This window comes from Peromyscus leucopus, chromosome 5 (genome assembly GCF_004664715.2).
Source record: "Peromyscus leucopus breed LL Stock chromosome 5, UCI_PerLeu_2.1, whole genome shotgun sequence".
Classification (NCBI taxonomy): Eukaryota; Metazoa; Chordata; class Mammalia; order Rodentia; family Cricetidae; genus Peromyscus; species Peromyscus leucopus.
This window is the reverse complement of record NC_051067.1, coordinates 67,387,228-67,414,835: the sequence shown is the minus strand read 5'-3', so window position 1 is coordinate 67,414,835 and position 27,608 is coordinate 67,387,228. Positions and strand designations below refer to the sequence as shown.

The 27,608-nt window shown below is 40.9% G+C and overlaps 1 protein-coding gene across 1 annotated transcript in view; it reads right to left on the bottom strand.

Moving 5' to 3' along the window:
- Positions 1–6,800, bottom strand: part of Tmem236 (transmembrane protein 236) — a 46,323-nt gene extending 39,523 nt beyond the window's left edge. Inside the window, exon 1 of the mRNA XM_028870537.2 lies at positions 6,494–6,800. Within this exon, the coding sequence (XP_028726370.1) occupies positions 6,494–6,750 (257 nt within the window). The 5' untranslated portion in view covers positions 6,751–6,800. The remainder of the gene's footprint in view (positions 1–6,493) is intronic.
- Between the last annotated feature and the right edge of the window lie 20,808 nt (positions 6,801–27,608).

Here is a 27,608-nt window from a genome sequence, read left to right as displayed (position 1 = left end):
GGCTAACAGAGTGAATGTGAAAACAGAATCCATCCTTCTGCTGCATACAGGAAACACACTTCAACATCAAAGATAGATAATACCTCAGAGTAAAGGGTTGGAAAAAGATTTCCCAAGCAAATGGACCTAAGAAGCAAGCTGGTGATATAGCCTTCTAATATCTATCAAAATATACTTCAAACCAAAATTAATCAAAAGAGATGAGGAAGGACTCTTCATATTCATTAAAGGAAAAATCCACCAAGATGATATTTCAATTCTTTTTTTTTTTCTGAGACAGGGTTTCTCTGTGTAGCTTTGCACCTTTCCTGGATCTCACTCTGTAGACCAGGCTGGCCTCGAACTCATAAAGATCCGCCTGGCTCTGCCTCTCAAGTGCTGGGATTAAAGGCGTGCACCACCACCACCCAGCAATATTTCAATTCTTAATAACTATGCCCCAAACTCAAGGGCACTTAAGTTTGTAAAAGAAATATTACTAAAGCTTAAATCATACATCAGCCTTCATACATTGATAGTGGGAGAGTTCAATACCCAACTCTCACCAACAGACAGGTCATCCAGACAAACAATAAACAGAGAAATACTGTAGCTAACAGACATTATAAGCCAAATAGACCTAACAGATACCTACAGAACATTTCACCCAAACACTTAAGAATACACCCTCTTTTCAGCACCTCATGGAACTTTCTCCAAAATTGAACACACACTCAGGCACAAAACAAGTCTCACCAGATACAAGAAAATTGAAATAAGCTCCACATCCTATCAGACCACCACAGATTAAAGCTGGACTTTAACAACAATAACAGAAACAATAGAAAGCTTACACACTCATGGAAAGTGAACAACTCTACTGAATGACTGCTACATAAAGAAAATGAGTATTTCCAGTGCAGAGTTGAAGACATCTAAATACATATACGTATATATACTAGTTACCCTAACCTGATCTTTATAATCATATACATGTATTGAAATGCCTCAGTGTGCCTCCAAAATGGGTATAGTTACTATGTGACAATTTAAAAGAAAATATACTTAAATATTTCAATTAAAAAAAAAATAACTCTCTTTATCCAGACACAAAGGTACATATCTCTAATTCTAGCACTTTGGAGACAGATGCAGGAATATAATGAATTCCAGGCCAGTGTGGTCCATATAGCAAGACTCTGTCTCAAGAATAAAAAACAAACAAGCAAAAAACTTGGGTGTAGTTCAGTGATAGAGGACTAACCAGCCTGGCATGCAGAAGGCCTTGAGTTTGATCCTCAGTACTGCAACCAAATAAAAATATCCTTAACAGTACACAATATGTGTAGAGGATTCAGGCACATATTTCTTGAAGCATCAAGAAACTTATTTCTCAGAAGGTATTCCAGCTTTAAACACACATGACTGCTCTATCCTATTAAAAAGGACCAGGCAAGAATGAGGGATGAACAGACATCTCAGAACCCCTACCATAATTAACAAAATGTTCTTTGTGTTTCCTTAAACCAACTCACGACAATGGCTTGACACTACATCTGAATACATAAGACCATGAGGAACCATGCCAGAAAATCAAATCCATGTTAGGACTGGAAATGAAGGTCCAACTTGGGTGAGATAAGCAGTCACAGGGAAAAGGGAGCTGGTCCACAAGAGAAGAAATGATAGACTATGGTGACTTATTACATATGGTGGGTAGAGACCAAAAGGGTGGCTCTTACTGACTTATGGAATAGAGTAGGGTAAAGAAGGAAAGCCTACAGTCCCAAATGATAGCGACACTGATTCTGAACAAAGAGGAAGATGACAGCCACATGGGAACACTGGTAAAGTAAATAACTATAAGGCACCAATATATAGATACTGGGATCAAGGTGCAGATGCAGCTGAGTTGACAGGCTGCTTCTCTAGCTTGCAAAAGGTCCTGGTTTTGATCCCTAGTGCTGCATAAAATTGGGAGTTGGGGGTGCATTCCTGTGATCCAAGCACACGGGAGATGGAGGCAAGAGGCTCAAGAATTCAAGATCATCATCAACTACACACAAAGTTTGAGGTGCTTCTGTGAGAAATGAGGTCCTACCTCAAAAACACCCATCATAATCATAAGTAATAATAACAACAACAACAATAATAAAATAGTTATGGATATCCTACTAAAAACAGTGGTCTACATTCCCTGCAGGTTAGCCAGTCTGTGCAGTGTAGCACAGATGTCACAGGTGCTGTGTGTCCTACCAGAGGACCCTGGAGACAGACATCCAAGGGATGTTCTTACATCTCTTGTTTGTGTGATCTGTTAGCGTCTGTGACTCAGTTCCCTCATTTATAAAAGGGGAGCTGAGCTTCTTGAGTATCAAGTTTAGGGAGTTGACCGAACTGATGCAGCTAGCATGACGTGTAGGAAGTGATCAACAAATACTTGTTCTTATTCTACTATGAGGACACCTACCACCACTGCCACTTCCATTGCCTAACACCACAAAGCAACAGCAAAATCTCAACAAACTCAAATGTCCCTCAAAACATGGCCTTTCAAACTTCACGATCCTGAGGATTCCTGACACATCATAGTTTGTAAGAGTTGTATCATGAAAAAGAGTAGGAAGAATCCGGGTCCTGAGGCAATCTGGGAATTTCCACAAATCCTCCAGAGCTATCCTGTCCCCAATGAGACTTCTGATCCTCCAGGAAAGGATCTCTCTTATGGACTGTCACATACACTTGGGTATTTACTTCAGGAGCTTTTCTTTATTCCACCTAGCCTCTCCCTAACCCACATGAATGATAACAGGCAATGAAGAGAGGAACAATGATTCCGAAAGAATGAGGAAGTGCTAAGCACAAGTGAAAGTTCAAACTCTACTGTTGACTTGGTGTATGTCTTCAGCTCTGTGACTTGCTTCCTCTTCATAAAAGATTTATAGCCACCTGGTCAAGTCACAGCCCTGGCCAGTAGGTCACAGAGAAAGGGAAACTCAAAGCACTTGCGTAAATGCAAAGATTACTTTTGAGATTATAATGGTATCACTATAAGGGTTCTCATGTTCAAATGGCAAAAGAGAGCCTACAAAATTCTTCAGATTCTAGGAGTACCACTGACAGCATCTACTTCTCTTCAGTTTCATCATGACATCTTTCATGATCTTTCTCAAGATTACTCTATGGATTAAACAAAGTTCACAGTTTAAATGGAAATAATCAGTTCGGCTGGCGGGCACTAACACTGATAGTCATATAGTGCTTTGAGGCACTATATTAGCAATTTTAGATGCACAATCTTATGCTGTTTTTGTTGTTGTTGTTGTTTGTTGGTTGGTTGGTTGGTTGGTTGGTTTTTCGAGATAGGGTTTCTCTGTGTAGCTTTGTGCCTTTCCTGGATCTCACTCTACCAGGCTGGCCTCGAACTCACAAAGATCTGCCTGCCTCTGCCGCCTGAGTGCTGGGATTAAAAGTGTGCACCATCGCTGCCCAGCCTTATGCTGTTTTTTTGTTTTGTTTTGTTTTGTTTTTCGTTTTTTTGTTTTTAATGGAAATGGAAACTAGATTGTTCCTGTTTGGTTCTTGAGAAAACTAAAGCTTAGAAAATATAAATAACTCATATAAGACAATGTCAAAGCTGAGATTTGAGTCCATGTCTGCTCTTTCTTATTCTTGTTCTTTGGGCAGATTCTTTATCAGTGCTCTAGTCCCTCTCTCTGAAGACTAGTTTCATAGGGTTCATGTGGCGTTTTGGGGATGTGCTCAAATAGTCTCATCAATATCAAACCTATGAATTTAAGGATTTATTAAACTTTATATGAAAAACTATCTACCTAGTTACTCAACAATAAATAATTAAAATAATGTTTGTGATCTCCACTATGTATATTGTTTTAAAAAGCAATCTTCATGTAGCAATTAAGATTTAATACCCTGTACATGATTGCACTTCTGTAAATACAAAAATAACTTTGGGGTTGTAATGGTATCACTATATTGCCTCTCATATGGTCAAACGACAAAATATCATTGGAAATCATGTTATGAGTACTACTGAAATGTACATTTGTGGGAGAAATATATTCTAATGCCAGTAAAGCAAACCATGTTTGGCCTTCAAAAATCAAAAAGAAGAAAGAAAAAATTTCCTAAAATAGAAGAACTTGCACAGAATCGGACAACTCTGGGCTTACAAATCTCAGACCCACCTCAAGGCAGTCATATCTTTTAACAAAGTTGTCACTTTAAGTTTCTGTTTCACCACATATAACATGAGGACAGCAACACCTAACTCTACTGAGTTGCCATAAAGTCTAAATTTAGCTTTGCTGAGCATGTAAAATGCTTACAAGTTGTTTTTTTTTTTCATGAGCTGTTTATTCTCTTTAATGACTCTGAAAGGTCACTACTAGATAGTGTTCATGAATGAGCCCATGAGGAAATAAATAGCTGCAGAGTTCGCTGAAATTACAGATAAACTGATATCTATGTAAAAGCATTCACAGCACCTGTGGCCAGCCTCACCCACAAGCAGAAACTAAAGACAGGGAGAGGATTCCCCAGAGGAGAGATGAAGTTGGGGCAGCAAACCCAGACCCTTTGATGCAGATGTGTAACTTGGGACAGGTGTGGAAAATGAAGTTTGAGCAGACAGCAGAAGGGTGAGGATGCACCATGCATTGAAGACTAGGAACAAAAGACTTCTCCTCCATCTCAATTGCCCTAAAGGCCCGAGACCTGGTTCATCAGAGATAGTCTAGAATCATGGTTGGAGTATCAGGCATGGACTGAGACAGGCCAAAGTCCAATGTTCAGTTCTATCACTTACTAGACTGGCTTTGGGAGAGTTGCTAAGTTTTTCTGAGTATCAGTTTCCCTTTTGGAATACTAATGAAACATTCATTAAAAATATCTACTTTTAAAGGTAAAATACTTGTATGAGGTGGTACAGAATTAAGAAATAAAACTCCATGCATAACATCCTGAACATACAGGATCTGTGAAAAAGCAATTATAGCCTAATAGTTGTCATATTGATAATAATTATGAGGAAAAGTTGGCCATCTGAATAACATTAAGGGCATAAGGTGCTAGAGAAATGAGCCAATGTCAAAACAAGCCATCAAAGCCAAGAGTCTTGGGGGGGGGGCGGGTACTGCAGTGGGCTATTGTCCAACTGCTTTATTCTCACTGTCATTTGGAATTGCCATTATCTCTTCAAAATCCTTTGTTCATTTGTCTTGGACAGTCAAAGCAATTTGGGGTGTGTGGCCCATCTCTAAGACACCCCATTTGTGAACCTGAGGCTCATGCCAGGAGTGGAAAGTCTCTGCTTCCCATGGCAAAGGCAGTGCCAACCACAAAATTATTTACTTCTGAGAAGTCTTGCCCTTAGGGAACAGAAAGTGCCCTGGCAAGGTTCAAGGAGCCACATCCAGGGTCAGTACCTAAGGAACCCTTGGTAAACACCACTCATACTTCAGCTCTCTGTGTCAACATTCTTTCAAAGATTACTCTATTGCTGTAGGTATGGCTTTTACATTTCTGCCCTAAGTTATACTACAACACTCAGCTTTTCCTTTCTCAAATTCCCTCTATGTTGCTCACCTGTAAAGTAAAGGATCAGTAACAAAGTGACAAAGAGAATTGAACTCATCAGAGAAGAGAAAGAAACCCCAGATAAGTGAGAACCAGATCGGAAGATCTAAAAAGGAAAAACACAATAGAACAGGGATTGTTCTCCAGCTCACCAGTCAGAACTGACAGTAAATGCCAAAGTAAGGCAATTTTGTTGCTGCTGTGTTCACTTTTTTTTTCTCTTGAGAGTCGGTGTCTTGCTATGTAGCCCATGCTGATCTAGAACCCCTGGATCCTGATACCTCAGCCTCCTGACTGCTGGATGTGCCGGCATATACCACTGAACCTGGCAACATCAAATATTTGTTTAAGGCACTTCTGTATTACCATAGACATATTTTCTCCCTGCAAGGGTTAACAACATGACTTACCATCACCTTAAGCATTCTTTTTGTTTTTAATCTTAATAATCAGGTTACCTAAAACACCTCAGTTAATAAACGGCCAAATCATGCCTTAGACCCATGAAGTGCAATGTAAACACTTAAAAAGATATGTTACTTTCAGTTTGGTGCAAAAGTGAAATTCTGTGTGCTAATGATCATGATGTGTATAGGGTAACTCTGGAGACTTTGTACAATTCAGTGCAGAAAGTATTGGCAACATTCAAACCAACATACCTTATTAACATATGTAATTTGTTATTCAGAAAACAAAGTGACTATAGAAAAATGTAGCAATAGCATAACATCAACATGTTTATATAGAAGACATAAAAGATACCACAACATCAATATATTTACAGACAGTGAATGCAATGTCACCATTATCTTATACACACTTGTGCTAAGTTCATATGCTTGGCACACATGTATACATCACATCCATGGATTAAAAATATGGCAGGGACTCCCTGCTAATGATCTCTTTTACTTACCATCCTACAATTTTTTTGTAAAGATGCCATCTCTTGAATAAGACAACTTTTATCGGAACCCAGATCAAGAGACTCATTGCAGCCACATAGGCAATGGAGCAGGAGACAATGAGCCAATAGTGCGTCCTGTCAGAGCCGTCCCTTGTCTTCTGATAGGCAGTAGCAAACTGTTCCATTATCACAAGGGTAGGGACGGAGAAGGCAGCAAACTCAAGAAGCTCAAAAACCACCAGCTTAATTATTCTGCCAGAAAACATCCTGAAGAGCAGCAAACAGCCAAGGATCTGGCACTCCTCTGTTGACTGTGAGCAGCATACACTGGGATCAAGTTCCTTGTACTCAAATCGCTAACCAGTGATTTTATTCTTTTATTGACCCTCATATGGTTCAATGATCTTCTGACTTAACAACCATATTCTCTTAAAGAAACAGAACCCCTGTGGAAATGACCACTAAATGTATTCACACATCTCCTCCTAGAAGTCAGAACAGCTCTCAAGCATGAACACTGGTAAAAAACAGAGGTTTTTATTGATTTTTTTAATGTAATGTTTATGAGTAATTTTGATCTAAGTCATTTATGTAATAGTTAACACTTATTAGGTAGAACCATTAGAATAATGTAATTCTAAAGTTAAAAAGAATGGATTTCATTTACTAGATTGCATTTATACTTTTAGTCCTGTTTTTATATATAAGTAAACTCATTCAGAAAGGTACTCAAAGTCTTTATCTTCAAAACTACTCTTTATAATTCTTCCAAGTTCAGAGAATTGGGGGGTTTGGATTCAGTTTATCAACTTCCTAACCAGGATCCCGCCTGATATAGTCTTCACTCATTATTACATGCTGATGGATATGGAACACAAATTTACACTGTTCTTCATTCACTGGTTATGAAACTGTCATAGTATTATCAGAAACCTGTTATCAGGATTTTCACATTCAGAGCTCCATATCTTATCTAGAAATCACATGAAATATGTAAAATACATACCCATTTGTGAAGGGTACTTCCTTCATAAAACTTACTGGAGGCCCCACAATGACCATTTTACTTAGTATTATGGTGTGAGGATGACGGACAGGGCTGCCTGCTCTGAAAGTGTTTATAGTCCAATAGAGAAAACAAACCTATAAACAACAATAAAGCGCAAAGGCCAGCGGTATAGAACTACATGATACAGTAAAGCTAAGGCATGGGACGACTTCGTCTTTGGGTCATGAGAAAGGGAAGGAAAGATAAAGGATGACTAAGATGAATGAGGGATGTTAGTGACACTTCAGACAGAAAACTACACAGGGAGCTGCAATGGTCAGCAAGAGCTAGTAGGACATAGCAGGAGCTAGGAGAAGGTGACATTAGAATACCACTGAGTCCTCCCACAAATAAATGTCCCTCCCATAAGTGTAGAGCAATGACATGGAAAGAATTTATTTAAAAAAACAAAACAATGTTTTCCTCTCTCTCTCTCTCTCTCTCTCTCTCTCTCTCTCTCTCTCTCTCTCTCTCTCTCGTGTGTGTGGTGTGTGTGTGTGTGTGTGTGTGTGTGTGTGTGTGTGTGTGTGTGTGCATGTGCAGGAACACAGGCAATCGTAGGTCACCTGATATGGATTCTGGAAACTGAACTTGGGTTCTCTGTAAAAGCAGTATTCTTTTATGTGTTTGGGGGGGGGGGCAGCGGTCCAAGACAGAGTTTCTCTGTGTAGTTTTAGAGCCTGTCCTGTAACTCGCTCTGTAGACCAAGCTGGCCTCGAACTCACAGAGGAGATCTGCCTGGTTATACCTCCTGAGTGCTGGGATTAAAGGAGTGTACCACTACCTCCCAGCCAAGAGCGGTATTCTTAACCACTGAGCCGTATCTCCAGAGGTGACTCTTGCTCTCTGCCCACAGGAAGCCCAATACCATAGGAATAAATGTTGACTATATAGATATCCACTGAATATTTAATGTATGCAGACCACTGGAGTCTCTGTGGGAGATGATACAAATACATAGTAAGACCTAGAAATCCTTATAGAAGATGCTGAGTAGATCAGAGATAGGAGAAGCCATGGCGTCCAACTCCTCCACTCTTCTCCAGCCACATCTGCCTGAACAAAGGGCACTGGGTCACAGAACACCCAGGAATCTACCTAAGAACTGAAGTCCTCTTGGCCTATCAGATTCATTCCTCAGCAAAGTGAGCTAAGAAACATGAGGAGTATCCTAGTTTGTTTCCGTTGCTATGATAAAACACCAACAAAACCAACTTGGGTAAAGGGGTCTCTCATCTTACAGTTTACAGTCCGGCAGGAAGGGAAGTCAGGGAAGGGACTCCAGGCAAGGAACATGGAGGAAGGAACTGAAGCAGGGGGCTGTGGAGGAACACTGTGTATTAGCTTGGGCTCCAGGCCCCCATTCAGCTACTCTTATACTTTTCAAGACCACTTGTCCAGGGGTACAGTGAGCCAGACCTTCCCTTATCAATCATTAATCAAGAAAATGCCCCAATGGACTTGCCTACCTGTGAGGAGTAGAGGAAACCCTGAGTGTGTAAAGGCCCAAGTGAACATGTTATTGCCATGGTCATGGTCATGCCAAGGACCATAGCCTCCAATCCATGGGCAAATGTCCCTGCAGGTGAGACTCAGAAGGATGGCTAAACACATCTGGTGCACGTGTGGAGGCTGATAGTGTGTGCTGAGAATGTCCACCATAGCTTTCTCCCCACAACCCACCCTGGATGTTTACAGCCTGAAGACTGCTCGTCTACAGAGACTGCTCCTACCTTTATTCAGCTGTATGCAATAGCCCTGACTTCCTGTTCTACTGGATATGTTAAACATGCTGTGGTTTCACCTTTAGAGATCCCAGCCCATCTGATTCCAGCTCTTCTCTATCCTGGAGTCCATGTGTCTATCATTGCCTCATCCCCTTGCTGCCCCAGACAGGTCAATCCCTGGAAGCCATGCGATGACTCAGCCCCTAGAGGCAAATCTAATGAAAACATTTTCAGAGTTGAGGTTCCCCTCTTCCCAGATGACCCAGTTTGTCTCAAGTTGGGGGAAAAAAACTTTTTTTGTTGGAGTAAGTATGTTCTTGTGGGAGGAAATCTGTCACTGAAGGTGGACTTTGGAGTTTCAAATGCCCAAGCCAGGCCCAGTGGCTCTCTCTTCTCTTCCTGCTGCCTCTAATCCAGATGTAAAACTCTTGGCTCTCTCTCCAGCATCACCTGTGTGCCACAATGCTTTCAGCCATAATGATAATGGACTAAACTGTAAGCCAGCCTTAATTAAATGCCTTCCTTTATAAGAGTTGCTGTGGCTGATGCAGAGACCCACAGCCAAGCACCTGGCCGAGCTCCTGGAATTCAGTTGAAGAGAGGGAGGAAGGACTATAGGAGCAAAGGGGGTCATGATCATAACGGGAAAAACCACAGAGACAGCTGACCTGAGCTAGTGGGAGCTCATGGACTCTGGACTGACAGCTGGGGAACCTGTATGAAAGCGAACTAGGCCCTCTGAATGTGGGTGACAGTTGTGTGGCTTGATCTGTTTGTGGGGCCCCTGGCAATGGGACCAGGACCTATCCCAGGTACATGAACTGACTTTTTAGAGCCCATTCCCTATGGTGGGATGCCTTACTCAGCCTTGATGCAGGGTGGAGAGGTGTAGTCCTGCCCCAGGTTGATATGCTAGCCAGTGTTGACTACCCAAGGGAGATCTTACCCCTATGAGAAGTGAATGGGGGTGGGACACAAGGGAAGAGGGGAATAGGAGAAGGGGAGAGAGGGAGAACACTGATTGGTATGTAAAATAAAAAAAAATAAATTTAATAAAAAAAAAGAGTTGCTGTGGTCATGGTGTCTCTTCACAGCAATAGAAATCCTAACTAAGACAAATGGACTATCTCAATTAGGCTAAACGAGGTGGAAGACTTGCCCATTGTGTGCAGTGCCGTCCAGGGTGTCAGACTGAACACAAAGGAGAAAGCCAGCTGACCACAAACCATCATCTCTCTCTGCTTACTGATCGTGAATGGAATGTGACAGCTGTCCCAAGCTCCTGCTGCTGTGACTTCCCCTCCATGATGGACCAGATCCTCAACTTGTGAGCCAGAATAAACCCTTTCTCCCTTAAATCACTTCGGTCAATGTATTTTCTCACAGCAACAGAAAAATTAACTAAGACAGTAACTATGTGATGGATGAATAAATAAGCAGAAGCCAGATGCAGAGGGAATGGAAGACTCAGTAGAAGGATGATATTGATCCACAGAGTACAATGACTGTGATAGACTGATAAGAAGTAAACACACCAAGAACATCCACTCTAGCAATGCCTCAACTGTTCATGGGAACCATTACAAAAGGGAGCCACTGCTCCTTGCATATATGTTCACATGTACATGTATGCACACACACACACACACACACGCAAACACACTAAGTTTACTGTTAACGTTAAGAAAAAGATTATAAGGTTTAGGTGCAAGGGATAAATAACATTCAGAACTGACGTGCAAAAGCTGATGATTCTAAAAACATGACCCTGGGGGAAAAAATGTAGAAAGCAGAGGAACATTCTCAGAGCTGAGTCCGGACCTCTATCACTCTTCCTCTTGACTCAAAGCAGTATCTACTTATGGCTGCAGCCCTTTCTTCGCATGGGGGAATGGGAGAGGCCTCCCCTCTGGAAACTGTTGTTAAGAGTGGTCATGCTCTACAGACAGAGCTGAAGAGGACAAGGAAGAAGCAAGTTGCAGAGACCACAATTAACAAACACTCTAAGTGACACAACTTCATCTTTGCTTTAAAATATTTTAATTATAGTTATGTGAATTTAAAATTCAGAAAGATGCCCATCAAATTAATAGTGTTGTGCCTGGGAAATGGGGGAGAGCAATATGTGAAGTTTTTTCTTTAATCATTTTATTAATATTGCCATCATCTAAATATTTCATAAAACCAAGAAGTTAGAAGATAATTTTAGACTAAGAAAAATGTATTTTAAAATCATTGCCATTGGCCTGGAGAGATGGGCCAACAGTTAAGAGCACTTGCTCTGGCAGAGAACTCAGGTTTGATTCTCAGCACTCACATGATGACTCATAGTTAACTCCAGTTTCAGGGGATCTGACACCCTCTTCTGGCCCCCAAGGACACAAGATATACATGTGGTACACATGCATACATACAACCAAACACTCATACACATAAAACAAAAAATAACTTTAAAACAATCATTGCAATTGAATAAAAAGTTTGCACTATATTTTGTTTCTTTAATTTGCCAGCTTACTTCCTTCACTTTTCCTTGGGCAGAAGCCAGATAAACAACTTTCACTTCCACTTAACCCATGAATGGAAGAACTAAACAGAAGCCAACAGCCACAGAGCTAGCATCAAGCAGGAGAAAGGCATGGAAAACCATCTCCTGAGTAGAACTGGGTTGCTGTCTCCTGCTCTTGCAGACTAGTTGAGAAATGTGGCCTCCATCCTTCGTGCTCACCTTAACTTTCTCCTGTCCAGCCCCTCTCTAGCCACTTTCTCCGAGTAGAATGAGACATTTCCTCCTTTGTGCCAAATGCTTTGGGAGACCCTCTCGCTCACAGTTATGTCTATCTACATCCTGGTTTGCGGGCTGGATCTCCAGAAAGCACAAACACTCCTTGAAAGCAGGAAACATCTGCTCCCGTCTGTGTGTCATCATTTCTCAGCACAGAACCCAGCACAGAACAGCACATATTCGTGGAAGGAAGGAATGAAGACAGAAAGGGAAGCACAGAGCAGCTACAGAAGGCACAGCCTTCAGTCATGGCAACTGCTCTTTTATCCCAAGAGAATGGTGGTGTTTCCTACGCTGCATTTCAGGAGAAATCAAGAGAAATCCATCTGTCCCTTTGTCATCGACTCATTCCACACACATGCTCGATGTCTCCTTCCTCCATCACATGGGTCTTTGGGGTCCTAAGGTCAGAGAGGGAAGACAAAGTCTAATTTCATAACTGAAACCAGTTTCATAACTGATGTTAGGCAATGATTCTGGCCCTTTTCAGACAAAGGCACTACAATATCTTTCCCAAATTTTCCAAACCTGTCTACCTTCAAAACCATACTACATGACAGATCTGAGCACTAACAAAGGCAACCAGGAGAGAACTGCCTGGTGTTTGTCTCGTCCAAGGGACAACTGTTATTTATTAACAGCAGTGCTGTTTACCATATGAGAGAAGCCACGAGGCACACCAAAACCCACTATAAGAGTTTATTAAGGGAAGGAAACAGAAGGGGTGTGCATAGGCCTATGGGATGATCTTGCAGGAAGAGAGGGGAGGAACAGGCAGAACCTGCTTTTATAGGTCCCCTCCACCCCTGCACCGCACATGTGCCTATGGACTTATGTAACTATGCCACACATGTACATAGATTGCGTGACCACGCTGCAAGCAAATTACATGATCACACAGCGCACAGATTACATAGGATGTAAGGCCCTGGGATGACTAAGCATCTTGCCTGACACTGGACAGCGCGTGTGCAGTCATGTAGCTGGGGGAGTGGCTAGGAATTCTAACAACAGCCTTCAGTGATATCAGTCTTCACATCTCATTGTCTCATTTGCCTGAGTTGTAGCTAATAGACTGGCAGGCAGGGAAAATATCTGAACGAGTGATAGAGCAACTAGCTCACTTGGCAAAGGAAAAGAAAACCATTAGGCTAACACTAAGCCATGAGGAAGAAATAATGCCATGGCCAGACTTGGGAGACAAAGACAAAGGGAGATGCAAGGGGACTACAAAAGTCACCTACCCTCCAGGGGAGAGCTGGGTACTCCAGTCCTGACGCCTTCCCTCCTAAGTTCCCTGATGAATCTGTCATGCAACTGCACTTCAACAACCAGAAGGTATGCAGGGACCATTTCCAAACACCCCAAATGCTGTACTCGAAAGAGTCCAACAGTGATGTGAGAGGCCTGTGCCTTAGCCTGCCCTTGCCTGGCTGGGTGTCAGAACTTCCTGATAGAAAACACATTTGGTTTCGGAAGCTGGATCTGTGGTAGAAAGACCAACTCGTGTGGTTTGAATTCACTTCCATGTAGGAGTGTTGATGCGGTGCTTTTTATTTTAGTAAGCAGAAGATACCATTCCGTTCAGAGGAACACCTGTTGTCCACACTGCCAACTGTCATTTCCTTCCTGAAGGCAGGAAGTCAAAAACTGAAAGTCTCTAAAATTGTTAGCGAGAGCATTTGTAATCTCAAGGCTCATTCATTGTTTGTGGCGGGTCTGTGAAACAAAATGTACAAACTGCCAAGAATGTCCTGGCATGTCCGAGGCTTGTTTCCTGTGCTCCCATGGTGTTGAAGTGCACAAAGTCAGGAGCTGCTAACAGCGACACTGCTCTTGGGATCAAGCTGGATCTGCAGAGAGGCCGGGGAGGAGGTGGAAACATGTTCCTGGGTCTGATTTACAATTACTAAAGCTTGCTGAGCCTCCTAAGCAGGTGTGACCAAATGAATCACTGGAAGTCATCTTAATAAGCTTATGACTCCATGTGCTCCCTAACCCTCCACCGCTGTTACAATCTCATAGTTTAACTACACTAAATTTAGTATGTGATCACGCATAACTTCATCTGTCCAAATAGTAAACAATTGAAGCCATTGTGTAAGAACCAGAGCAATACCATATTCGTTTAGGAAGCCCTTTCAGACCTGACTCTTCCTGAAGTCAATAAAATGCAAAGAAGGCCCTTACTTTATAAATGCTCTCCTTTCACACTGCCTAGATCTCAAGGCAAAAACTAAAACAATGCCTTCCCATCCCACTATACAACCCCACACCACTGCAGAGAAGGGTAGCTAGAAGTCATGAAATAAAACAGCAAAGAAAAAAAGAAATCACTCTCTACAGTGATTCTTAAATTTTGATTTTTAAGAGAGGACAAGGACCTGAGTTTGCCTTTTAGTACTTCAGAGTAATGAATTTATACAATCAAAATGTATCGAAATGTACATATATCCCTAATCAATTAACATGAATTCACTCCCAAACACATAAAATAAACACATAAATTTGGGCTTAAATTTTCCAAATTCCCACTATTTAGTACTGAATTGATCCAATTTTTAAGTTAAAAATCTTGAAAGCACTCAGTTGGACTGCCCAGAGACTCAAAAGACATGCAGTTAATCTGACCAATGTAGTTGAAACAACTTCCGAGCAGTTTGCCTATAAAGCAGTTCTCCTTAACACCACTGGGTGGCGCATGTTTGGTTTTGCTTAAGTCAGGTTTTAGAGTTGATCCTCTAAAAATCAGCCTTTTTTAAGGCTCTAGAAAATTATCTAACTCAGGTTTTCAACACATGTTAAGCATGTACAAGGCCCTGGATACTTCAGGACTGAAAAAAATCTTTTAAAAAAACCCTAAAAATATATAATAAATAAAATTTAGCCTAAAGGCTTGAGTCTTGTAGAGATAATAGATTCATCTTTCTATGTAAATCTGGTCCACTGATATCAGTGGACATTGAACCAGGTAAGTCAGAGCCACTCCCCAAAGATCACTTCCTCTTCACTTTATTCAAACAAGCCCTCTGTCTTTCCCCACCCCCAACCCCATTCTCTGCAACTCAATATTCTACTGCTCTCCTTCACTGTTCTCTTTAGCATCCTCCAAACACTTCAGGGAAAGGCTTCAGACCTAGCGATTCTCTTGACAGCTTGAAAAGCTGTCCAGCAAACATCCGAGTCAGCCACCTCACCTTCTTAACGGACTCCACCTCAAAGACACCTACTTCTCTAAAGGTCAACATCCCTCTGAAATGTCCTATCACTTTCTCTGCCACAATTTTTTTTCTTTAAAACTTAACAATAACATTATGCTAATTCTACTTATTTGTTATGTTAGTTGTCCTCCTAACTAGAATATGTTTCTTGGAGGAAAGTGGGTTTTTTGTTTGTTTGTTTTTTTTACCAGTTTTTAATCTCTGTTTTATAATAAAACCGATGTTGGTGCTGCAGATGGTAAGATCTCAGCAAGTCTTTGCTGAAGGAGTTAACTGATTTCCCAAATAAACTGAGTTGAGTTCTCTCTCTACTTTCTACTGTACTGGTCATCCCAGGCTTCACCTCCAGTGGGGGAGATAGGTATATCTGCAGACAATTCCATAGGAGCACAGTAAGAAAGGCCCAAGGCATTATAGGAGAAAAGAAGAGAAGGCATTGAGCAACCTGGAGGTTGACCTAAGTTTCCCAAAAGATCCAGGTGTGGTTGTGCATGCCTTTAATCCCAGCAATCAAAAAAACAAAAGAAGGAGGAGCTCTGAGTTTGACACCAATCTACAGAGTAAGTTCCAGTCTAGCCAGGGCTGCAAAGTGAGACCCTGCCTCCAAAAAAAGTTTCCCAAATGAAAAAGAAACCCTTGTAGAGGGAATGTGGTTTGGCAACTGTGCACATCAGTGTGCAAGCTGCTCAGAGCACTGAAAATACAACTACCATCATGATGAATCATTCCTGATTAGCATCCTACTGAGACACCTGCATACTACTACTTACCATACTACTACTCACAATAGCCATATGGATCAGACTAGGTACCCATTAGTAAGTGAACTGATAGGAAAATGGGGTATATACAGACACAATGAGGGTTTACTCTGCCATAAAGAATGAGAACTGGGTGAGATGGCTCACATCTGGAATCCATGCACTTGGGAGGCTGAGGTTAGAAGATTGTCATGAGCTGGAGGCCTGTGTGTGCCATATAGTGAGCCACTCTGGGCTCCAGAGTCAGATCTGTCTCAGAAACAAACAGGCATACAAAATGAAATTATGTCATCTGCAGGAAAAATGTATGGAACTGGAGATCATTATACTAACTGAAATAAATCAGATGCCTAAACAAATATTGTCATGTCTTCTTTCATATGCAGATTAAAGATTTAAAGTGTGTGAGTGAGTGAGTGAGTGAGTGAGTGCGTGCGTGCGTGCGTGCGTGTGTGTGTGTGTGTGTGTGTGTGTGTGTGTGTTCAATGTACATGGGTAACTATATGAAGGGAGAAGGAACCAACAGTAGGAAGGGAGTGAGTATGGACAAAGTACACCAAATGTATGTCTGAAAATGCCATAATGGTTCTTATTACATGGTATGTTAAGAAATTTTTTAAAGCTTTTTTAAAAATTCACAAAAGAAAATAGGTATGTTTTCTTCACTTACAAAAAGAAATTTACAACAGAGCCAATGATGTGATCAGCTTTGTTAGTGATTGATGATTCAGGACCGCATCGCACTCAACAGAATAGAATAAGAGCCCCACTGAGCCAAGCAGAGGAGATGGGCATTATAGACAGATGGATCATGTTAACTCACTTCCCTTACAGGGCTAAGGCAGAGAAGGCCGACTCATCACCAACCTGATTCCGGTTGGCTGTGAGCCCTTCCTTGGTCTTCTGATGCTCTTTTTGTTGTTGCTTTAGACTGGCCCATTACTATGGTTACAATTAGATTATAAGATGCTACCACAGAGGATTCCATTCTGGTTTGATCTGGTCTGCTAGAGCCTAATATGGAAGCCTCTTCCAAAATGACTCCCATAAGTTTCATTTAATCTTCTCTATGTGTATTCTTTCAAAAGTCCTAGAAGAAAATGCCATTGAATTTGTTGATATAAAATGACCAAAGCCTCTATCTAAACCAGTGGTTCTCAACCTTCCTAATGCTGTGACCCTTTAATACAGTTCCTCACACTGTGGTGACCCCAACCATAAAATTATTATTATTTTTACTATTTTGGTTTTTCAAGACAATGTTTCTCTATGTGGCCCTGGCCATCCTGGAATTCACTCTATAGACGAAGCTGGCCTTGAACTCACAAAGATCCTTGAACTCACAGAGTACTAGGAATAAAGGCATATGTCACTATCACCTGGCCATAAAATTATTTTTGTTGCTACTTCATAATTGTAATTTTGCTACTATTATGAATCACGATGTACACATTTTTGGAGATAGAGGTTTGCCAAAGGGGTCAAGACCCACAGGTTGAAAACCACTGATCTAAGCCAGGTTAGTCTCAATTCCTTTTTATTGCATTTTTATTACTAATTTCTAATCTTGTGATTTCAAATTGGTATTGAGTGACTGAACAAATCCAATTTCTTGTAGGATCCAGACCTGCTGATGCTAAAGAATGTTTTAGCAACTTTTGAGGTGAGTACATGTATGTAAGTCATCACTGAGTAGAAGAATGCTACTTGCTAGTTCAAAGTTTTGCTCTCAAACCTGGAGGCCATATCTCAGGGATGAAAGAGGTAGACCTTGACAGGCCACCAGCCTCTTTTATTATCTCTTGTTCCTGGGAATTTCTAGTGGCTGTACCACATGAACTCCTGGTTTGAATATTTACTTAAAAGATTCAACTACCTATTCTGAGGAACATACACACTCTCATTGTTTAGGAATATAATCTGTAAAAGCTGTCCATCTCCATAGCCCCTGTCAAGAATGAAGATAATGAAACCCAAGGCTCCATTGGCAGATTGGAAGAAGGCTCAAAATCTAGGCTGGAGTTTTTAGTTGATTTATAATATAAGTTACATAGGCAGAATCTAAGGGATTTCTTGGGGATCCATGGCTTTCTTTACTCAAAGGGGATTGTTAAGCCTTAGATAGAGTGGATAAGGAGACATAGCTCAAAGAGAAGAGGCTGAAACGGTCCAGAATTTTCCAGAATAGTCTCCTCTACATACTACTGGTATACCCATTAATACAGTTTTCCAGTCCCATTCCAGGTTGATCAAATCAGATTCTTCACGCAAACTACATGGACAATTTTATCAAACATCTCTATGATTCAGTTTTAAAAATCAGAATTCCAGCATCCTGAAAATCTCTACCAGGTTCAATATTTTGTAAAACTAATTTTTATGGGCATACTTTTATTCATGATGGTGTGGAGTATTTTCTCTGCCTTGAAATTCGACGAGGAAATGGTACTTCAGAGGGTCACTTGTGATGCTGCCAGAAGGCAAAGCTCTTAAGTTCCACGCATGTAATTCTCTTCTCCAGGAGACTCAAAGCAAAGTTTAAAAGAAAAATCTTCGGGGCTGGAGAGATGGCTCAGCGGTTAAGAGCACTGGCTGCTCTTCCAGAGGTCCTGAGTTCAATTCCCAGCAACCACATGGTGGCTCACAACCATCTGTAATGAGATCTGGCACACAGACAGAACACTGTATACATAATAAATAAATAAATCTTTAAAAAAAAAAGAAAAAGAAAAGAAAAATCTTCATATACATTATGCTTCATTGATTACATGTCTCCAAGTAAGACATAAAACAAGAGATACCCACATTGCAGCATGTCAGAAAACTACCAATGTTCAATAACATGACCCTTCTGATTCTGCAGAGACATATCTAAGTCACTATTCTTCTGATTGTTGGATGAATCTAGAATATTCTATGGATTAAGTAAATCACAATTTCGAAAGCCAATGCTTTTGAAATGTCACACCTTGCAACAGTGGATCCGAAATGACCTGTGAATGAAGTTCTTTCCTGCAGCCTGTATAGGTAGTTCTCAGCTTAATGCCTATTTTACATTCTTTCCATTTAAATCTCAGCAGCACCACCTACTGATAGTTTAAAGTCAGCATTTTAATAAATTCTAGCAATGCACATATTATGTAATTCACTGGAAAATACCTGCAAACATGCTTTGGCTTTTCACAATATACGCATGATAATATACATACCAGAGGGAAAGCTTAAAATGTTTGCAGGTGTCAGATCAAATTGCATTCAATGGCATTGCATGCTCCCATCAAACCATGGCTCTAACATGCTCCTTCATCACCAGCTGCTTCCTTCCTCCTGGAATGCTCTATCATTCTGTGTGGCAGCTGGGCTCAGCCAATGAGAAGGGTGGCAGGAGGTCAGAGGGCAGAAAGATGTATTGAGGTGTTTATTCTCCTTATATGTCTGTCCTGCCAGAGGCACCTGATACAATTCTGTCTGTCTCTCTTCAAGTCCAGCTCTCCTGGAGTTCTACAAACCTGCCGATATCAGTCGGCCTAGGTGTGGTGAGTTGAGGGTGCCTCCCTGTCCTTCCTCTGTGTGCTCCTTCAGCCTGCATGTGTCTGCACGGTATGCAGATGTGTTCACTCTTGTGTATGCCTTTGGAGGTCCAAGGGAGGCACCAGGTGTCTATCTCTATGGCTATCCACCTTATTTTTGAGACAGGAGTCACTCACTGAATGTGGAGCTCAGGCTGGGCTTGCTGCAAGTCCCCAAGATCCACTTGTCTCTGCCTGCCCAGTACTGGGGTTACAAGTGCGTGCAGCCATGCCCAGCTTTTACACGGGTGCTAGGAATCCAGACTCTAGGCCTCATGCTTGCACAGCAGTTAGTTTGTCTGCTGAGCCATCTCCCCAGCCTGTTCCCTTAGTCCTAATTAGTTCTTTCCTGAAAGAGTGTTCACACGAACACCCTGAGTACATTTCTGTTTCTTCCAGGGCACTGACTGCAAGAGAGCGTTCTGGAAATTCAGCCTTGCTGGCACATTGAGAAGTGTAATTGCCATTCACTCAACATATTAATAGACACATTCTGTAAAAAAAAAAAAATTAATCTGTTCTATAGGTGAATTCTATAAGAGAAAGAAAGGAAGGAAGAAAAAGGAAGGAAGGAAGGAAGGAAGGAAGGAAGGAAGGAAGGAAGGAAGGAAGGAAGGAAGGAAGGAAGGAAAAAATTGTTCTTGGTATAGTAGAGGAAGAAGATTCCATTAGTATTCTTGAAAGCTCAAATTAAAAGAGAAGGGACTGGGTTGAATAAAAAATGTTTGTCTCTGTGTGTGATGCATTCATGTGTGCAGATGTGCTCACCTGTGTATAGACATATGGTGACTGGAGATCAGCCCTGTGTGTCTTCCCTGTCACTTGGAGGTAATGTACCTGGACATTAAGGGATAAATCCTATTATTTTGCAGGTGCTCAAATGGAGGCCCAGAAAGCGTAAGTACATAAAGCACTGTGAAGAACAAAGGTGGACACAGGAAAACACAGTGAAAGCCGCAATCATCCAGGAAAGCCTCACTCCTGGGAGGATCTGCTCACTGACACAGCACAGTTAGAAATAGATAAAGCAATATCAGGCAACAAAACAGAAACCTTCCTCCCAATAATGCAAAGTCCACAGGCATCCAAATCTATTCTGGAAAAAGCCTAGTCGTGAGGGTGTTAACTTTTGTTGAGTAATGAACAATTTCTTGACTTTATTATAATTACCCAGCACACTGCTAAGACCTTCAAAAGGTCTGAGACTTTACTTGCAAATGAAAGCTTAGTTCTTCAAACAGTGATGGACGATGAAGACGCAGCTTGAAGACACAAGACCATTTACTCACAGCATTGGCAGTAGCCAGAATATTGGCATCTTCTGGGCACAGAGAAGTAGGATGGCCAGGCAGCACATGTGCATGCAATGAGCTGCAGAACAAGAGAGGGACCCAAACTTAGAGATCCCAGTCTTTGTATGTAGGTAAACCTGCCTGCCTCTGGCTCTTTGTGGAAACACAACCACATCTACCAAGGCTGCATGAGAGTTTGCTCTTTGTTCCTTAAGTCAGTGCCTCTGCCTGTAAGATGTTCAGACACACAAAAGAACTATGGAGAACCACCTATGGAGGACTACCTCCTGTGGAGGACCACCTCCTGTGGAGGACCACCTCCTATGGAGGACCACCTCCTGTGGAGGACCACCTCCTGTGGAGGACCACCTCCTGTGGAGGATCACCTCCTATGGAAGACCACCTCCTATGGAGGACCACCTCCTGTGGAGGACCACCTATGGAGGACCACCTCCTGTGGAGGACCACCTCCTGTGGAGAACTACCTCCCATGGAGAACTACCTCCTATGGAAGACCACCTCCTATGGAGGACTACTTATGGAGGATCACCTCCTGTGGAGAACCACCTCCTAGGGAGGACCACTTCCTGTGGAGGACCACCTCCTGTGGAGGACCACCTCCTAACAAATTCTGTCTTTCCTTTTAGGTTTTGTCAACTTTTCCCATGAGTACACCAATCCATGCAAAGCCCTTATAAAAGGTCCTTCCCTACAAAAGGCTCAGAGTTCCTTCCCCAGCATGAAAATAACAAACAAAAAAGCAAATAAAACCCCCAAACCAGAACATGAGTCACATGACTCAATTTTCTAGTAGCCATGACAGAAAATATAAAGAGCACACACCACCCCAATACTAGTTTCTGTGACATAGTGACAACAGTGAAATAAAGTCCCACCAAAACAGCAAATGGCCTATATTAATTTTTCAATTAGAAATTCAAGTTAAACCCATTAGTTTATATTTTTTCTTTTTTTTTTTTTTTTTTTTTTTTTTTTTTTTTTTTTTTTTTTTTTTTTTTTTTTTTTTTTTTTTTTTTTTTTTTTTGGTTTTTCGAGACAGGGTTTCTCTGCGTAGCTTTGCGCCTTTCCTGGAGCTCACTTGGTAGCCCAGGCTGGCCTCGAACTCACAGAGATCTGCCTGCCTCTGCCTCTTGAGTGCTAGGATTAAAGGCGTGTGCCACCACCACCTTGCACTTCGTATCTTTAATATTAGTCTCCTCTAGGTGATTTCTCATCCACTCACTACTTCCCCTCCCTTCCCACCCATCTGCTATATCCCACAGACCAGGTCTGCATCGAGTGTAGTGATTCTTTCTTTTTCTTTCTTTCTTTCTTTCTTTCTTTCTTTCTTTCTTTTTCTTTCTTTCTTTCTTCCTTTCTTTTTCTTTCTTTCTTTTCTTTCTAAGATTTATTTATTTATTATGTATACAGAAGAGGGTGCCAGATTTCATTATAGATGGTTGTGAGCCACTATATGGGTGCTAGGAATTGAACTCAGGACCTCTGGAGGAGCAGTCGGTGCTCTTAACCTCTGAGCCATCTCTCCAGCCCCTACTGTAGTAATTTCTAAATAAAATCTATCTTCCCACTTTAGATAATGTTGGTGCTGATTGTCCCTAGCCATTGATTAGGTGAGGAGTTCCCAGAGGGCTCAATGGCTAGATGTAGGAAATGTAGACAATGGTGTTAGGTGTGAGTTTTCAAGAAACCAAACACCAGAGGCTGGAGAGATGCCTCTACAGGTAGAGGACCTGATTTAATTCCCACTGCCCAGGTCAAGATGCTTGCACTCGCTTTAAACTCCAGATTCAGGGATATTCAAAGCTTCTGGTTTCCATGGGTTTCTCTACTCGTGTGTATATATACCCACACACTTAATAAATCTTAAAAAAATACCAAACCTCAGAAAAAAAAATCACCTAGTCATAAAATTAATTTTCTCCAGGCCAAATATGTCAGGCTGGATCTAACTCAACTTTCAACATGTTTCAAGTTGCCTGTCTTCTGTGGTGGCAATACTAGAGATGGAACGCAGGGCCTCAAATGTGCCAGGCACATGTTCTATCATTGGGCCCCAAAGTGCCTATCTTTTTACTACAGTTCATCTGTCCTTGATACAGTTTGAGCAACAAAGGGAAATTTTATGTCCTTTAAAGTTGAGAGGTGACATCACTTCAAATCTATGGACTAGCCATACCCAGGGATAAGCTCTAAGGACAAGAACTTGTCTTGAGCTGTGAGGTTTTTTTTCTAGTATTCTTTTGTAAGACAGCTCTATTTTCTCTCTTAAAGGCAGGCAGTGTAAGAAGGAAGCAGAAAAGGAGATTTATCATCTTATTTTCTTTTTAAACTCTTCATGCCAAAAAAAACAGGCACGTTTTTCTGGCAAATTTTTCATTTGTTTTGTGTATCTGTATTTTTCCCAATTCTGAGTTAAAATAAAAGTAGAGGTTGGAGCAGGCTTGCCATGGTGCTTCCAGGCCACAGACTGATTGCAAAAACTATCCTGAGCAGCTCTATTATAAACATGGATGCACAGATATATCAATTGTGTGCTGACTTGGTTCTTCTGGGCATATACCCAGTAGTGGAAGAGTTGCATCAAATGGTATTACGATTTTTAATTTATTGAGGAATCTCCATACTGATTTCCATAGTGACTAGATCAATTTACACCCCAACGAGAAATGTATAAAGGCTCCTTCTGTCCCACCACACCATTAACACTTAATATTGTTTTGTTTTGATAGTCATTCTGACTGGGGTGAAATGGATCAAACCACTGTTAACAATAGCAAAGTAAGCTAACAGAGGTCCATCACATGAATGTATAAACATTATATAGAGAGGTCTTTCAGCTACATTTAAAAATGTAAGTATGTTGTTTACAGGAAATCAAGCTTCTGGAGAGCATGATAAAGCAAAACAAGATATACTCAGACAAACATCAAATTTCAGCTCATGTGTGCAGGGACTCAAACCTAGATATTAGCTGTGTAGGCTTCTTTGGTTCAACCTTGGTACTCCCAGGAAGTCACCTAAGACTGGTGGCTCTGAGAAAAGAAGCTGAGAGATCATTCACAATCATCAAATGGGTCAAGTAATGAGAAAGTGCGATCTGAAGCTGCAAAAAGAACACAGGTAGATTGATCTCTGGGATGCAAAGGAGACAGCAGGCTAGCCTAGATTACACCTACTATTCAATAGTGGAGACAGGGGCATCATCGAACTGTTGATCAGCACTGGGAGATGGGCTGTTTGCATGCCAGTTTGCACTAGAAATGTGTCTTTTCATAAAACATTTATGGCGTACACATTCCCAACACCATTGAAACAATGCTACACTCCACTTAAAGCCTGGATTAAGCAGTACAGACTGCAGCCTGCAGCCTGATGTCCTCATCTGTAAATTCAGTACTTCTATTTGGTAATTTGCCTTCCTACTGTGAATAAATTCCTGACAAGAAACAACTTAAGTGGGAAAGATTTTCACAGTGTGAGAGGACACTGTCCCTCGTGGTGGGGAAGAACTGCTGGTAGGTGGCACAGTGGCCCAGGAGCACTGGGAAGCTGCTTGTTACATGACACCAATCAAGGAGTAGAGGAGAGAAGCAAGCAGAACTAAGGGCAGGGCTGTAGCCCTGAGTGCCAATCCCCAGAACCCCAATCCTCCAACTGACTTGACCTCTGAAAGTACTCCAAGTTCCCAAAACAGCCACTAGAGAGGACCATTTATGCAAACGTATGAGCTTGTGTGTTAACTGTTTCACACTCAAACCACAGCAGCATCATTCTTAAACATCCTAAATGCACTTAAAATGAGCTTGAGGAACACCTGCCTTATTCAGGGACTTTTGTAAGACTTGAGAGTATATTATGTAACAGATCTTGGGTAGAATTCACTCAGTACTAAAGTTCTACTAATACCAAAATGAGCTTGTAATTACATGGATTCAAACTGCCTGGTCTACAGGCAGATACGCAACTATGAAATAAAAATTCTTAAAGCAGTTAATGAAATCATGAAAACCCTGTGCTCGTTCTAGTCAACCAAATGAAGAACAGTTACAAAATTAAAATAACAGCTTAAGGGCCTTAAGTAAGCAAAATAAATTCTAATTTTTCAATTTTCTTCTGTTCCACCCTTTTTTGAATGAGTAGTTAGTACTGGAAGTTACTATCTCTTCAAGATTATATAAAGACATATGCCGCTGCCGCCACCACCACCACCCAGCTGCAGATGTTTTAACTGGAGCATTTCTTATCTGCTAAGAGGAAAGAACATTTTGGATCCTAGATGTTATCTGTTAACTCTTACCCATTACTTAAACAGATAAAAGATATTTTCTTAAAATAGAAAAAAAGTGGTAATGAGCCACTCCTTCTGGCCCTACATGACCTTTAGAGTCTTGATATTGTAATTGCTTAAAAATGCAAGTTTGCTCCAGGAAAAAGACCTATGGAGGGATAGTATGAACAAAATGCAAATTTGCATTTGCTTATGCATGACTTCATCCAGGAAAACAAGGTGAAATGTGGGAAACTGCAGTCATCATTGGAATAAACAAAACACACATGCAAACCACGTTAAACCCTCAGGAGCAACTGCAGTTCCAGGAGTGCTCAGTCACACTCACCCAGAGCTGGGTCACTTCTCTTATTTCAGCTGACTTCTCCCACAGCTTCACATAAGCCAGAGCTGTAAGCCTTGCTATGCCCACGTCCACAGCACACTTCTGCTCCTCCCCGAGGTAAAGTGCTGTATTTATTGTTGTGTTCACATATTTCCAAGTGAGCCATTTAACATGTGTGACACTGTGCTGGCTTTATCAAGCTCCCATATTTATTCATTGCTGAAGTTTTGAATGTTGTGTTTCTAGTCTAATTTCCCCATAAACCTGAAGGTATTTTTTTATTGCGTAATTTTCCCCAGAACAGCAATTTTTAGGACACAATATATGAATTATAGCAGAACTTATGTATCATCGCAGCTCAACACAACAGGAAGAGTCAAAAGACAATCTACAAAATCTTGCTGCTGGAAATGACTACCACCATTGAGTTCTCTTCGGTTGGTTGTGAACATTCTGGAGAGCACTGTACATTTCTCAAAAGACAGCTCTAGGAATTAAGAGGAAGAAACTAAGGAGTCATAAATGGCATTTGATTTGTAAGTCAAAAATTAGTAAACAGAGGGAATATTTAGAAATAGCATCTTAAGAAGACACCAAATATAGCAATTAGATCAAGCTATGCTATTCAGCTTTACTTGAGTACTGTTTGACTTAGTCAAGACTGGGCATTAGCACTTGTCATCAGTTCAAACCTCAGGATGCTTACTTCTGACAAAACTATTCACACACATCTCCTGAACACAGCTTCTTTCACTCCTCACCATCTCATCTTTTGAGGAGTTTGGTTTTTCAAACAATTTTCTCAGCCATTTACGTAAAACAAACATCTAGCATGAACTGAATAATCAATTTAAAATTTCCCACAGACAAGAAAGATTGATTCAAGTTTCAATATTCCTCACAAAGTTTTTTAAGATGGTATTTTTGTGTGTCACAAATCAGTATAGATCACTATAAACTCTAGATGAACATCAGAAGCAAAATTTTCTCCTATCATGCTAATAATTTTGAGAAAATAATTAACATATGAAAGGCATGCATAAAAGTAAAACTTTGTACTCTTCCATTTTCTCTGCCCTCAGCAAACAGTAAAACTTGGAACTACTGCCTAGCAAGGTCTGTCTTCCACTTCAAAAGCATATAAAGCTAACTTGAAGAGAAGCCACAGGACTTCTTCTCTCTCCATTTGAACTAATATTTGGCAACAACACAAATAAAAGATGGCCCTGACATTCATTTGATGTTAAAATATCTCACCCCGTTCTATTAGAGTATGAGTTGTTGTTGAAGGAAAGAAAAAGAAGCAAATATGAAGTCAGTATTTTGTCACTGAAGGAATAAACCCCATGAGTATTTCCTTCACTCTGGGACCCACTTCTGAAAGACTTCGTGATGCAACAGGAAAAGGAAAGTAAACAAGCAAAGAAAGAGAAAAGGAAAAGGGCTGACCAGGCATGGTGGCCACCAGGGGTGAGGAGGCAGGAGCTCAAGGCCAGCCTGAGTTATAAGACTCAAAAACAAAACAAAACAAACAAACAAAAGGACTTCTCCAAATCATCTACTTACCAAGAGAAAATGTATGTTTAGTCTGTACTTGAAGCCATTATATCTTTATTGGACTCCATTAAAACAGAAAATAATTGAAAAAAAATTTAAATACCAACAAGGTATCTAATCTAAAGTCAAGCAGAAAAATAAAATATAAGTACACTTTATCCTTGGAATTATTTTTATGTAGCTGTAAAAAATTTTTAAAAATGACATGAACACAGAAGGGGAAGTACCAGGGAGGGGGGGTGGTAACAGAGAATGAGTGTGACCAAAGTACAGATGTGCAAGGATGAAAGTATCATGACAAAACCCCAGTATTTTATAGGATTACTGTGCGAGACATAAATAATACAATAAAAAGGTTCATTAAAATAATCAACATAATAGCTAACATTAAATTTTGTATCGGTAACTTGGAACTAAAAGGTATATAGTGGCATTTTTCTTGACTAGTTATTTAGGATGCTGACCTTGTGCCTCATCTGAAATGTTTCAACATGTTCTTAACTAGCACCAAGGATAGAAACTGCAATATC